Genomic DNA, 14,143 nt, shown 5'->3' with positions numbered 1-14,143 from the left:
CATGTAATAAATATGTGCTTATAATGAATAGAGTGGAACCTCATTGATACAATTCTGCGTAATACGTTTTTTGGGATGATACATTTTTTTTTTTCTTTTCCCGATAGTACAATTTAGTTGGATAATACGTTGGATGATATGACTTTCGTGAAGATTACCGATTTTTTGCTGCCTACCCGCAAATAAAGCCTGTCTGAGTGCGTGTGTTTGAGAGCATCGTGTCATAGTTCTTTTGATTGACATATGATTGGCGGTTAATTCGTACATTGTTTAATACGTACCTAAACGTCGTTCCCGACTGACTACGTATTAACGAGGTTTGACTGTAAATGAGATTCCACTGTATCAAGTATAAGGAAAGTATTTTTGTGTGAAATATTACTTTGATTTATAACCTTCAGCAGTTTCTGATTAGATATGTTGACAGGCAGAAAGCCATCGCCCTATTGAGGCGTTGTGCTGGATGCCACATCATGCAAAAGTTAAAGCACCTGTGCAAGCAATCACCTGAGAATACAGCCCCATGATACAATTCACTTGAGAAATCTGACCCGAAACTGACTCAATGTGTCCATCAGCTCTGGGTTTGAAGTTGTCGCCTTCCTTTTTTTCCGTTCACAGAAAATTGGCGAGGACTGGATCGTGCACCTGGAGCAGCTGACCAAGCTGAAACCTCTGGTCAACGACAAGGCATTCCTGCGAGACTTGCAGAAAGTGAAGCAGGTCTGTGCTCCTTGATAAAAAAAAAAGTGCTTTAGGAAAACTGTGCACGTGACTTTTGGCATGTGCTTAAAAAAGGCTGGAGCATGAAAAGCACTGTTTTGTGAATTCATGCACAATACACTGTCGTACATACTCAGACTGTGTGTGGCACAGCATACAGCCATATTGTTAACCCCTCGAGCGTTGCGTACACAATTGTACATGTCAAAACAGTGCATCAGCAGGAAAAAGTATTGCAGAACGTAGAAATGTTTAAAACATGCTGCCTACATCTTGAGACGCTTCATATTGGACATTTGTTGCAAGTTTGATGAATAGCTGCAAAGTGTTTTACTGAAAGCAGCTGGAAGGTAAATGTCTGGGCGTTGCTTGCTCTCACTGGCAGTAAACAGACTCATAATTGGCTCACTTCTTTCATTATTTCAGACATTTTACATTGGTGATACTTTTTTTCAAATGGCTGGATGGGTGTCTTCCAATGATGCTGAACATGTAATATTTGATGTTCTCATATCTGACATTCCTGTATAAGAGTTTGCGCACTTAGTTCCCTTTTCATATACTTTACCCAACTTGCTGAAGAATTAAAGGCTAGTCATCTGCTCTGCTGCAGTATGCTTTTAATGATTCTGAAGATACAAGAAAAGTGACAAAACATGGACAGTATTCATGGACAGCATTTTGCACCTTAAATTGAAGGTCAGCGGCGACAAACTTTTTGGCCACTTAACGAGCCTAGTTTCGGGTAGTGTAGATTTAGAGCACGCTCCATGCAAAGTTTTTTTACCTTTGAAATACGAGTGAACACATTTATGCAAAGCTCGCAAAAATGCACGTTTTGATGACAAAGCTGAAAAAAGCGCCGTTACCACTCGCCATGAATGATGCAAAATACAGGATTTTGCCAAACAGTGCAGCTTCTCGGCATGGACCTCCAAGATTCAGGGGTGCCCATTAAGCATGTGAACAATGTGCTGGAATTTACAACATATTCACAAACCACCAGGTGCACACGTCACCTGCTGAGGGGCTGTTTAAAGCCTGTTAGAAGACAATTGCTCAATTACCGGCCCTGGGGGCAGCTTGGCCAGGACTGCTGCAGTACAGTCTGATGCCTAATTACAAATGACCAATTTAGTCAAAGTGAAATATTGTTGCAGTTGTACTTTAATCATTGTGTTCATGCATAATAAATTTACTATACTAGTTGATGGGGCATAAAATAGGCTAAATTAGTTTCAACTAGAGAAAGTATTCTTTCAAAACTTCGTTCATTTTAATTAATTTGCTGGAAGAATGTTGATCATCCTCCTCACACCCTAATACAGCCTATGGACATAATTGTTAGTTGGATCAGTTTTTATTACTGATTGGTTTGTTATGAACATGAAAAACGGCCGCCGGGGTAGCCCAGTAGCTACGGTATTACGCTGCCGAGCTTGAGGTCGCGGGCTCAATCCTGGCTGTGGCGGCCACATTTCGATGGGTGCGAAATGCAAAAACGCTTGTGTACTTAAATTTAGGTGCACGTTTAAGAACCCCAGGTGGTCAAAATTAATTTGGAGTCTCGCACTATGCTGTGCATCATCACATCGTGGTTCTGTCATGTAAAGCTTCAGAATTCATAATTTTTGACTTGAGAAACTAGATGTTTACCCTAATTAGATGAAGGCAGCATCTGCATGCCTTTGGCGAAAGTAGCTCTTCTCATATTCCTTGTCTGCTTTCTTCGCCTAAACAATGATATTAGGCTGTAGCATAGGCTGTAGCATTATGTGATAGGTTGACATGTCTATGCTGCAGTCTGGATTTTCATGTCAACTCTGCAGTATTCAGAATGAAATTCACGAGTTCTTTTTGTAGTCTGTGGTGGCACAGTGGTCTTGATGAAACTGGCATTAATTATTGTGAAAAAGGAAGCATACAATGTCTTTGAAACATCTTAATACAGTTCCACGTCTGACTTTATATTCAAGATGAATAGTTTACGTAATCGCTTCCGTGTTCCAAGTGCTGAGAGTGGCAGAGCATTGGGAACTTTGAATGGTGGTTTTCATTGCAAATGGTACAGGGACACTAACAATAATTGAAAGCTTAAAAAACTGCTTTCAGAATTAATGCCAACCCTACGTTGAGTATTATTATTTTTGGAGATTGTTATTGAAGCTACACACTTCGATGCAGCAAAGCAAGTTCATGCATTATTCATTATCAACATCAGGCTATTTTTATGTCTACTGCCTGAACGAAGGCCTCTACCAGCAATATGCATTATATACAGCAGAACCCCGTTTATATGCTTTTCAAGGGACTGCGAAAAAAATGTGTAACGGCCGGGAAAACGTAACTGTGAGGAAGGCCTCCAATCACCAAAGCTACGTCAGAAACGGCTCTGAAGGGCTGCCAGTACAGTTATTAGATGTCTCGGTGCTCATACTGCGACCGAGGATGGTGCATGCGTGTGCGAATGTATAATTAAGTGACACGTACAATGTTTTGCAACAATGGCCACTTTCAACTCTTAATATGCTTCACCGCAATATTTGTGTATGCTTCACCGCATAACAGGGCTCGATTGCAGCGAAGCTGACTTAAGAGAACCATCAATTATGATAGGCATATGAAACCCTTGCCGGCTCCAAAATGAATGTAGCCCTGCACTTAGTGGATCTGGCTCAGTGTGCGTGGTTTCCTGTAGGATGTAACAGATGCACACTTTGCTTCGGGTGCTTCATCAACTGCTATGCATATGTGCAGCACCTGGCTTGTGCAACTTTGGTCACTTGTTGCAACACACAAGCTGGCTGCACCGATAAATTTTTTGTGACTCCACATTGAAACGCAATGTACCGTAAAAACCCGCGTATACTATGGACCCGCATAAAATGGGAGGTGTTATTTGTGGAAAACAAAAAAATGTTTTCATCCGCATATAATGCGAGTGCGGAAAACTCACAGAAAGCATTTATTTGCATTGCAGTTAACGTTCAGTCCTCGATCGTCCGTTTTACTGGCACTGTCTCCCGATAGCCTCTTGTCGGAGATATCTTCCCACAGAAATTCATCTTCAGTGCCGTCAAGTGCGTTGGAGATGCTGCATTTATTAAAAAGCGACTGACGAGCTCCTCGGTGATGCTGGCCCATGCATCCGCAATCCAGCTACAAAGCACCGCAAGAGAGGCCCGTTTCAGCCGTCCGGTAGCCGTTACTTCCGGGTCTCCCGACCTCATCCACTCTTGGTACCAGCATTTGATCCGGTCTTTAAAAGGCTTGTTAATGCAAACATCCAGCGGTTGCAACTGGGATGTCATCCCAGCCGCAAACGCTGCCCTCGGTGATGCCAAAGTGCCGCCGTGCGGCGCAATTTCCGATGGTCTCGGCAGCTAAAATAACTTGCCTTTTAAAGGCAGCTGGGTACTGCTTTCGTGGTCCCGACATCGTGCGAGATAGACTAGCGAACGTGCCGATTCTTAGCGTGGTCAAAATGGCGCTCGTTGAAAGCAGCAGCAGCCTACCGACACCACCGCAAGATGACGCATCCTCTGCTGTAAGTCTTGATGATGATAGCACTGAGCAAAAACAAAACCGAAACTGCAAATTTTAGGCTAAGAACTTTGGGATCCGTGTATAATACGAGGGATAAATTTTACATGGTAAAATTTATAAAAAAACCTTGTATTATAATACGAGTTTTTTACGGGTTTTTACGGTAAGATGCAGGAACATCCTAGATTGGCGACGTTGGGAACATAATATATGAAATCAGTGTGATTTAGGTCGGGACTGCGAAAACGCGACGTAGCAGCCGCGAAAACACAGCGGCGAAGGATATATCAACAGGGTGCCACTGTATCGGCATTATACAGTGAGTGTCACTAAACGTGTCCACGTCACAGCCTGCGATTGACATTAATGGCAAAGCGCACTTTTTCAAAGCAGCACTGAATTTGCCCATCTGACAGGAATATCACAAAAACCCATGCTGTTTCCTTCGGTTGCAGGAAAACAAGATGCGGCTGTGCGAGTACCTGCACAAGCTTACGGGCATCAAGCTCAACCCATCGTCCATGTTCGACATGCAAGTGAAGCGTATCCACGAGTACAAGCGGCAGCTACTCAACTGCCTGCATATCATCTGCCTGTACAACCGCATCAAGGCAGACCCCTCGGCGCCCTTCGTGGCACGTACCATCATGATCGGTGGAAAGGTGCGTAGCTTGCTTTGTCTGTTTCGTTCATATTTTGCCACTCGGGAGATGTTGATTCTGGCGTACTGAAACACTGGCGCCATCTGTCTCTGCTACGGTGAAAACGCAGCTTTCATCGAAACCGTGAAAGAGTCATGTGTAGACCATTTCACTGCTTAGAAATTCTGGCAAGCTTCCGCAAAAAAGACGATGGCAAACTACAGTAGTGTTGGCGAAACATAAGCTTGCAGGTTTTAAAATTTTTCTTTGCAGCTGATCATAAATTTACAAATCAATTTCGGTGTAAAATGTTAGATATCTGTGCTTGAGGCATGATATGCACTTCTCCTATGTCAAAACATGGAATACCTTATATGTACCTTATATGTTGAGCCATCTGGAAAACTTTCTTTTTTTTTTTTTTTTTGCCGTAAGCAGGCTGATAGGATATGGGAGCACAATTTTCTTGGCATCGCGGGCTCACTGCTGCCAAGGCATGTGTAAAACAGTCTATACCATATTCATATACCGTATTCATATACAGTATAGACCACTTATAACGTAACCGCTTATAGTGCAGAACCGGATATAGTGCGGTCTTTTTAGACTCCCGTTGATTTTTTCCCATAGCACTCCATGTATACACGTATCGCTTATAGTGCAGTTGCGGGAAACTAAATACCGGTTACAGTGCGGCTGCCTGGGAGTACGCAAGTGAGTGGAGACGGCGAACGCTCCCCTCAAACGGGTGCCCCAAGGAGTGCTCGAGGAAGAAAGAGAGACGAAGTGGAGGAGAAGGACACGTGGTGCGAACGAGCAGCCAGTGAGACTGAAACCAGAATCTTGAGTGCGAGTTGTGAATTATCACGGCGCGCATAGCGAGCGAGAGCCACGAAACAAGTTTGTATGGGTGTTCTGTCGCGTTCGCTTCACGATAACGGCAGTAAACGAAATTTCAGGGAGCGGGCGGCGCCGGCACAGCACGGCGAAGGGCGCACGTGGAGACCGTGGAATGTGAGGGAGGAGGGTGGCAGGGAAGCGGATTTCGCCTCGGCAACTCCGCCGCTTCGGCTCCCCTAGCCCTCCCTCACTCCCTCACTTTCGACTGTCACCGTGCGCGCCCGCCGCCATGCAGGTGCCGCCGCTGGGCCGCTCCAGCCGGCCCGGCGCCAGCTCCCCGAAGTTTCGTTTTCTGCCGTTATCGGGAAGCGGGCGTTTGCCGGCATGGGCAGTTTCGTTGGCCGGCCGGGGACAGCGCCGCTGCTTCCCTCTGCGCCGTAGCCGCAGCGTACAAGGTCAACACGTGACTAGAAAGTAGAGGAAGCATAAAGGAGAAAGAAGGGTTCACTGCAATTTTTTTCTACCTGTGGCTGAGACGTCGGCACGTGCGCGCATGTTCCGGCGCAACGCAGAATCGGCGACCTTGCCGTTGGAGAGACGGTGAAATTCCCGCCGCGTTTTTTTTTTTTTTTTGTTCGCACGCGACATCGAGGGGGGGGGGACTTGGGAACATGTTAGGAACTTGGCACATGCACGTCATGTACTGAGGATTACTGTGGCATTTCCTGCCGGTAACCATAATACGGTGCCGTGGCAACATGGCAGCGCCATATACAGTGCCGACTACCCACTTCGATCCGAATTTGCGCTTGTTACTGGCTCTCTGCCCTATCAGCAAGAAACAAGCAGCAAAATCAGAAGTCTCATCTCAATCTGAGGTCAAAGAATTCGGTATGTTTTGTCGTAATTATTGAGGTCGGCTGTGCTTTCCCGCTGTTTTCACACTGCTAGGACTACAGACACGGCACCGAGCCATAAAACTGGTTTGATTTCTAGTTAGCAGATGGGCGCCACAGCACTAGCATTGGCAATGTGTTGACGATGCGGAACGCTATAAAAGCCTAATTGTTCCCTGCACCATTAATTTACTACCTCACTCTAGCATGGTACGTGATGACGGTAGTGATAAAACACCAAGTAGATGCCGAGAAGATGCTGTGGCGCAGGTGAACATTTGTAAGGGCATTCACCCGTACTACTACTTGCTAAGGAGGCTGCAAGGCAACTGCAAGGAAGCGTACAGGTAAAGCAAAGCCCTGCTGTCGCATGCATGTAAACGCAGCTTATGGTTACGGCGTCAAAACATTTCTTGCGTCAATCGACCAACCATGGAGCATGAAACAGGATGGCAAGCAGGCGATGAGCAGACGTGGCGCGGATGAGCACATCTCGAAGGGCATTCGGCCTTCCTATTGGCTAAGAATTCGTGTAGTTTCCACAGTGCTGCTAGCAGCTTGTGGGATGGAGTATAGTTGGCATATTAATGCAGTTGCGTTATGGGTTAGCAAAACCAACATATGGCAATTGTTCTTGTACACACTCAACAGGCACAGAATTTCTTATCTTTCGGTAAATGCTTGGGTGTCTCATTCCTTGTTCTTGCTAGCTTATGCTGAAAAGCACTCCGGTGCTGTTGAGGATGAGAGCTGGCGTGCTTGAGTGGAACGCCAGGTGATGTTGACACTAGCACTATGCGGGATGATGTAGGCACAGCCGCAGTGGCTTGTATACTATGGCGTTCTGCTGCCAAGTACAAGGTTGCGGGTTGGACTCCTTGTTGTAGTAGCCACACTCCAGTGGGGTAAGAATGCAAAGGTGTTAATGTAGATTAAAGTAATCGCAGGTGGTCGAAATTAATCTGGAACCCCCCCCCCCCCCTACTATGTACAGCATTCCGATAGCCAGTGTTTCGCATTGAGATGTAGCAACCCACAATTTGATTTGATGATGCAGGCGGCTCCGGGCTACCACATAGCAAAGCAGATCATCAAGCTGATCATCGCGGTGGGCAACGTGGTGAATCACGACCCTGTGGTTGGGGACAAGCTGAAGGTGATCTACCTGGAGAACTACCGTGTCACCCTGGCCGAGAAGATCATCCCGGCCGCCGACCTCAGCGAACAGATCTCCACTGCCGGCACAGAGGCTTCAGGCACCGGAAACATGAAGTTCATGGTTGGTACCCTTCCTCTGTTGTTTTTGTTATCTTGCCGCTGGAGTGGTCTGCACGTCTTTAGTTTATCTCACTTGCTGCTTCTGAGTATTGCAGAGCTCATTGTCAGGGACTTGCTGTGAGCCCAGTTGGTGCATACTCAACATTAATTTGTACCGCTCTCCATTGTCAGTTTCTTTTTGTTTGTGTGTGCGCATTTTTTTTTTTTTCGTCTTCCTGCTTTCTTATCTATCATCGTCTATGCATTGTGTTGTGCTGCCTTTGCACCTCACCTTTAAAGCTGAGCGTGGTGTTTCTGACACTTGCCCCTAGATGGAGGTGTGGCTGTGCGGGTTTCTTCAGCAACGCTTCAATTAAATTTGTGAATGACTGCAGTTACAAGCACTGGCTCGGTTTGGTTTAGGCTTAATGCACATAGCAACTACAGCCAACAACTCTGGATTGGATTCAATTTCTTAACTGCCTCACTGTGCATGATTGTTTCCAACTGTGCCTGCCTGCCAGGATCTATCGTGCATGGTGTCGCAGGGCAGACAAGGAAGGGACTTGACATTCAAGTGTGTCTAATGGTATATTGGACTGGTTGTTTCCTAGTGCTCTTAAGCATTCTGTCAGGGCGCTTTACATTTCGCTGGTCGAAATTGGGCAGCCCAGCTACATTCAAGTGGTTTTTGTCGGTCACTGCTTCCCTTGGTCTCGGAACAATCTGCGCAGTTGGATTTTTTTTGTGGGAAAGTCTTCAAAATGTGGCCGTGTTCGGCGACCTGTTAAATGTACCATGAGATGGCATGTGTGCTCTCAATCTTGGAGGCCAAGCCACGCATTGGCTGTGGCCTCTTAGATTTAGGTGCACGTTAAATGAACCCCAGTTGGTCCAAATTGTTCTATGGCGGGCCTTATAATCAGATCGTGGTTCTGTCATGTAAAAACCCCACAATTTAATTTTAAGTTTTCGTTGTGTGAGAGGTTTTCAGTGTTTCACACATTATAACTAAGTGTGCATGGGTTATACGTAGGGGCAGGTTATGTATGAAAAAAATATGGCATTCTCAGCAGGTGGCTTTGTGCGGAAGGTCTGTTCTTTCTTTACATACAGTTGTTTGGCGTGCATGATTTTTTGTAGCTGAATGGTGCACTGACCATTGGCACCCTGGACGGTGCTAACGTCGAAATGCGAGAGGAGATGGGCCCAGAGAACATCTTCATCTTTGGAATGAACGAGCACGAAGTTGAAGAGCTCAAGAAGAGGGGGTGAGTGCTGTTTGAATGTCGTTGATTCTCATGAGCCACTCATGTGCAGAGCTGCTGAATCGATGAAAGACAAATTGCACCTGCTTACTATATTCATACGAATGGTAACACAAGATTGCGAGATAAACACCTTTGCATTATATTTGGATCCGAGCTCCAAATGCCAGAAGTCCAAATAAGGGAAACAGTTTTAAATTGCTCTTCTGGCTCAGCCACTGGCTTGTTTATGATTGCAGTTTCATGTAATAATGTCATGTTTGGATGCTGTACTTGTCTGTTTCATACAGAATAAACCATCTGCACATCACCTACGTTGATGCAGGAGCAAGGAGGTCATTTTTATGGTGAAAGAAGTGGCAGTGCTGTCTGTCATTGTTGGGATAAAATAAGCCGTGCGCAGCCGCATCTTATCACAACATTGACAGGTGGCAGCAGCATTCTGTTGCCCAGTAAGCCTGACATCCTTGCACATTTAAATAAAATTTATTCTTGACGAAACAGGCTAGTAGTGCATCTGATAATACCGTTAAACCAATAGGATATTATGCTGCACACAAAATTTGAGTGTAAATGAGCCAGCGGCTTCAGCCAGAAGAGCTGTTTATGCCAGTCTCCCTCATTTTGCTGAACATTTGGTGCAATGCATGATCAGCCTTGCCCAACGCCTTTACAATTTTGTGCTTCAGAACAATGTGCTTTAGAAAAAACCACCAGGCGACTCATGCACAGGAGGAGGCACGGGACTTCCTGTCAAGCGCGGGTGCATTGTTGGGAAAGGGTGTGAAGTGGTTTAACATCGCGATCCGCTACTCTCCAGCATGCGTGTGCAGCCAGTGTCATGAATGTATTACCGTCCTGGATTGTGCATAACAATCTTCCAAGTTTTCTAGTCACTACAGTTAGACCTGGAGTTGCCAGTTCTCCTTTGCAGAAAGAATGGATGACGGGGGAGGCTGCTTGTTATTTCCTACCTGCATAAGTTCATTCTGCGAGTATTTTTAATGATTGTGCAATTTGTCACAAAGCAAACAGAAGCTCGCCACCCTGACCTAAACTCTGCGTGTTCTGTTCCGCGGATTCCGTGTTGTTTAATGATAGTGAATGTGCTCTCTTCATTGTGACATTGCCTACAACACAAACAGGAAGAACAGTCACTGGAAAGTCAGGTCGTCTTTGATAGTTCCAAGCTGCACATTTCTTAATAACCATGTCGCGCACCCATGCTGGTGACAGGAGATCCGAATCTTGAGTCTCAAAAGGCCTTGAATACTGGACAAATATTTCTCCCGACTAGGGTAAGCCATGACTGAGCTTCCTTTCTGGACAGTCCCACAAAATTTGGGACAGTTAGAAACCCCCTGTTGCATCACATATTGCAAGATTGTGTTATAGTATTTGTTCTAAAACAATTTTTAAATTTAATGAGTTGTCAAGTGCCCCTTCACATTTACATTACATTCATGTTACATTCACATGGTCACAAAATTTCGTGAAAATGTGGGATACATCTTTGCTGATGCCAAAGGTATTTTGGTATTTTGGTTGGAGAGGTGGTTGGCCTACTTTAAACAATCAAACCTTGTTACAGCAGTCGGCATTACCATTCCTAAGCACCTGCATTCACAAACAGCTTAACGTGTTGGAACTCAAGGGGGCATGCTACACTTGAATGCCATCTTCCTTATTTATTGATAAACCTAAGCCAAATTTCTGCACCTTGTGTATTTTGATGGGCCAATTCCAAAACTGAATTATTTTTGTCCTAGGCCAACTAGTACCTGCTATACCATAGAAACGGGGTTCTTTTGTTTAGAGGAAAATTGGCATCTGGACAAAGAAACCGAACACAGTGGTTAAAATACAGAATGTCAAAGGTGTGTGCTAAGGTATAAACCAATATACTAGGTCAATTTAAACTAGAGTTGGAGCCCATCAGTTTCCTGAAAGAAATGCGATCTTGACCTGTGAGACACCACTAATTAAAAAATCTTCTGAACAAAGTATTATGCTAAAAGTGGGCTTAGTGCACACTGCATGCATTTACCTTTTCAGTTAGGAAATAATTATTACAGTAGCTGAAATAGAGCAGAAGCTATTCTCTCTCCAAAATTGCAAGTGTGTCAAAATTATTCTGACAAATCAAGGAAATACATTTCAAAGCATCTTTATTGGGACATAACTTACAAATTATTATGGAAATGAAGGGTCTCGAAATTTTATGAAATGAATCTTATGAAAATTAAAGGTTTCGGAGACTCGAAAATGACAAAACTGAAGGGAGCCCCTCCCCCTTAACATTTTGAGCGTCCTGCATGTTCAGTCCATTTTTAAGCCTGTCATGTTACATGTGTCTCATGTCATGAACTCTTCCTGCAGCTACAATGCCTGGGACTACTACAACAAGCTGCCAGAAGCGAAGAAGGCCATCGACCAGATCAACAGTGGTTTCTTCAGCCCATCCAACCCAAACCTCTTCCACGACCTCACCAATGTGCTGCTCAACCATGACAGGTAACTGTTTGGCTTAACCTGCATGTGTCCTGTGTAGGGATGGGCGAATATAGTGAATTTGAGGTTTGAGGAATAGTGTTTTGGTCGAATAATTTTGAATCGAATAGTATATATCACATTATTGTAAAACCTCATTAATTTGAATTTCACCGGACGGAAAAAAAAATGTCTGAATTAACCAAATGCCAAATGATCAGGGCATCCAGAAAACAATAAGCAAATGCTTACTACGTCAACACGCTTTTAATAGCGAAATGGATGAGCAAATCTTTTTGCTATTTTGCACAAAAGCAGTGCAGAAGCTGCAATTCTCGTCATCTCGTGACTGGCTCTCGCAGCTGCGATCGAGGCCTTGCGATTTCCATTGCAGCATGACTGCGGCGCGCGCAATTATTTGCGACACGCTTTGCACTGCCGCCTGCGCATCCCAATTATTTTTTTGCCAGTAAGCTGATCGCCAACAGATCGCACGTCCATCGCGATGTAGCCGGTGCTCTTCGTCCTCGACAGCTTTGCACCGAGTCAAACCGAAACAACTGTTTGCCGCAACCGCTGTAGAGGAAACTGCGGCCGCTATTGATGTGATTATAGATGGCGACGTACGCTCGAGATTTACGGTTGATGTATGGCAGCCATGACGTAAAGCATAGCCTCCGAGATGTATTTTTGTACTGGCCGTACGTGGCTTCTGGCTGCCTATTCAGAAGCGCCAAATAATTCTAAAATATCAAATACCTGAATTCGAATCGAAGCGAATAACGAATAGAGAAGAATTCAATCGAATATTCGAAAACACCGAATATTCGCTCATCCCTAATTATGTGGTGTGTGTGCATGATTCACACACACCACAGTTGTTTACCTGGCCAGGTTTCGTTAAAGCCCCTCCATCCACGCGTCACTGCCGCATTGGCTAAGTAGCGCCAACCTTTCATGTGCGCCGCTGTTCCCTGATTCGTCGCTCAAACCAGTTCCGCTTCCGCAGTTTCCGCTTCCGTGGTTTCTGTTTCCGGTTTTTTTACTTCCGGGGATTTCCGGTTCCTGAATTTTCGCTTTTTGCACGCTTGCACCTCTAAGCAGCAGTCACGTCGCTTCTGTTAAAAACAGAAGCTGGGGCTACGCAAGTTCCGCTTAAAGCCGGAAACTGAGGGGGTGAATGAGGGAGGAACGTGGAGGAGGAGGGTAGGTTGGCGGTACTTAACCTGGTCGGCGAAAACGCGTATGGAGGGGTTTAAGGTTTCGTGTTTCGAAGGGTTGTGCTGCGTGGAGAGGCGCGCAATGCTGGCAATGCGGAGAAAGGCTGGAAAACAGTGTGCGGTGGCATGCAGCGACTCTAATTTCTTTTTTCTTTTTTCTTTTCAAGGATTTCGCATTTCCATTCTCTTTCAGCACAAACATCCGGTAGCCTGGCTTCATCGTTATAACCGATAATGCGGCACGGGGCATTGTAGTAAGCGGTTTACTTCGCCATAGAAAACATACAAAACTTGATGGTGCAGCAGCTTCTCATTGTTATAACCGATATATTGTTAAAAGCGGTATGGTTATAAGTGGGTTCAACTGTATTCGTTACATGCTGACATTGATGAGAAATGTTTGTCGCTTCATTATGATTGATAATTTTTATACAGACGACCTATTTTCCAGATGCCTGATTTTGTGAATGCCCAATAATTTGGACACCTTCTTGGTAATACCGCGTACTCCGTAGAGTCAATATATAAAAAGGTATCAAATTTCGGACACAAAAGCCCTTTGCCATGACCGCAGGGCCGAAACGATTATCGAAGCCACCACCGCCGCCATTTCGATTATCGAAGCCACCTCGAACAGGCGCTCTGGAACGCAGCTCCACTGGCAGCCATAGCCATCACTGCGGCAACGCTAGGCCTACCTGCTTTGGCGTTCGCTACCAAGATTCTTGCTGTTTGGTGCCGTGTTTTTCATTTAAATAATTCGCCACTATCAGCAATGGCACTGACTCTGTCTTTGTAATCCTCGCCAGTGGCTTCGAAGCTCAGAAAGCACAATGTTTTACATAATGCAAGTTTCTGAAAGTCAGCTTCGCCTCTATACAGCAGTGTATAGGTGAGGCATACACGTATTGTGGTAAAGCATACCAAAAGTGGGAAGGGGCAGTTGTCACGGGAAACAGTATGTTTTCCTTAATTGTACACGCGTGCATCCGCCGTCTCCTATCGCAGTACGAGCACCGATATGCCTAATAATAAGTGTACGTGCAGGCCTTTAGAGCTATTTTGGCGATTTGAGCCCTTGGGGGCAGTAAAAGGCAAGCATTCATTTTTTCGAACTACCCGATTTTTCAAAGTTTTCGCGGCCCCTAGGGAGTCCGAGAAATTGGACGTTGACTGTATTCGTGTTTGTTATATCAAAGTTTGACAGTAATTTGCAACTTAAACTTGCCTTGCAAAGTCACTAACTGTATGTAACACTTCGC

The 14,143-nt window shown here is 45.1% G+C and overlaps 1 protein-coding gene across 6 annotated transcripts in view; it reads left to right on the top strand.

Moving 5' to 3' along the window:
- Positions 1-14,143, top strand: part of LOC119457972 (glycogen phosphorylase-like) — a 211,371-nt gene that overhangs the window by 30,391 nt on the left and 166,837 nt on the right. For all 6 annotated transcript variants that reach the window (XR_007467814.1, XR_007467813.1, XR_007467812.1 and 3 more), the window contains exons 12-16: positions 622-723; positions 4,725-4,931; positions 7,704-7,925; positions 9,047-9,174; positions 11,551-11,685. Coding sequence is in view for 1 of the 6 variants with exons in the window: in XM_037719756.2 (XP_037575684.2) it covers positions 622-723; positions 4,725-4,931; positions 7,704-7,925; positions 9,047-9,174; positions 11,551-11,685 (794 nt within the window). In the remaining 5 variants the exon portion in view is untranslated. The remainder of the gene's footprint in view (positions 1-621; positions 724-4,724; positions 4,932-7,703; positions 7,926-9,046; positions 9,175-11,550; positions 11,686-14,143) is intronic.

This window comes from Dermacentor silvarum, chromosome 7 (assembly GCF_013339745.2).
Source record: "Dermacentor silvarum isolate Dsil-2018 chromosome 7, BIME_Dsil_1.4, whole genome shotgun sequence".
In the NCBI taxonomy this organism is placed as follows: Eukaryota; Metazoa; Arthropoda; class Arachnida; order Ixodida; family Ixodidae; genus Dermacentor; species Dermacentor silvarum.
The sequence above is the reverse complement of the archived record's forward strand: the minus strand, read 5'-3'. Positions and strand labels throughout refer to the sequence as shown.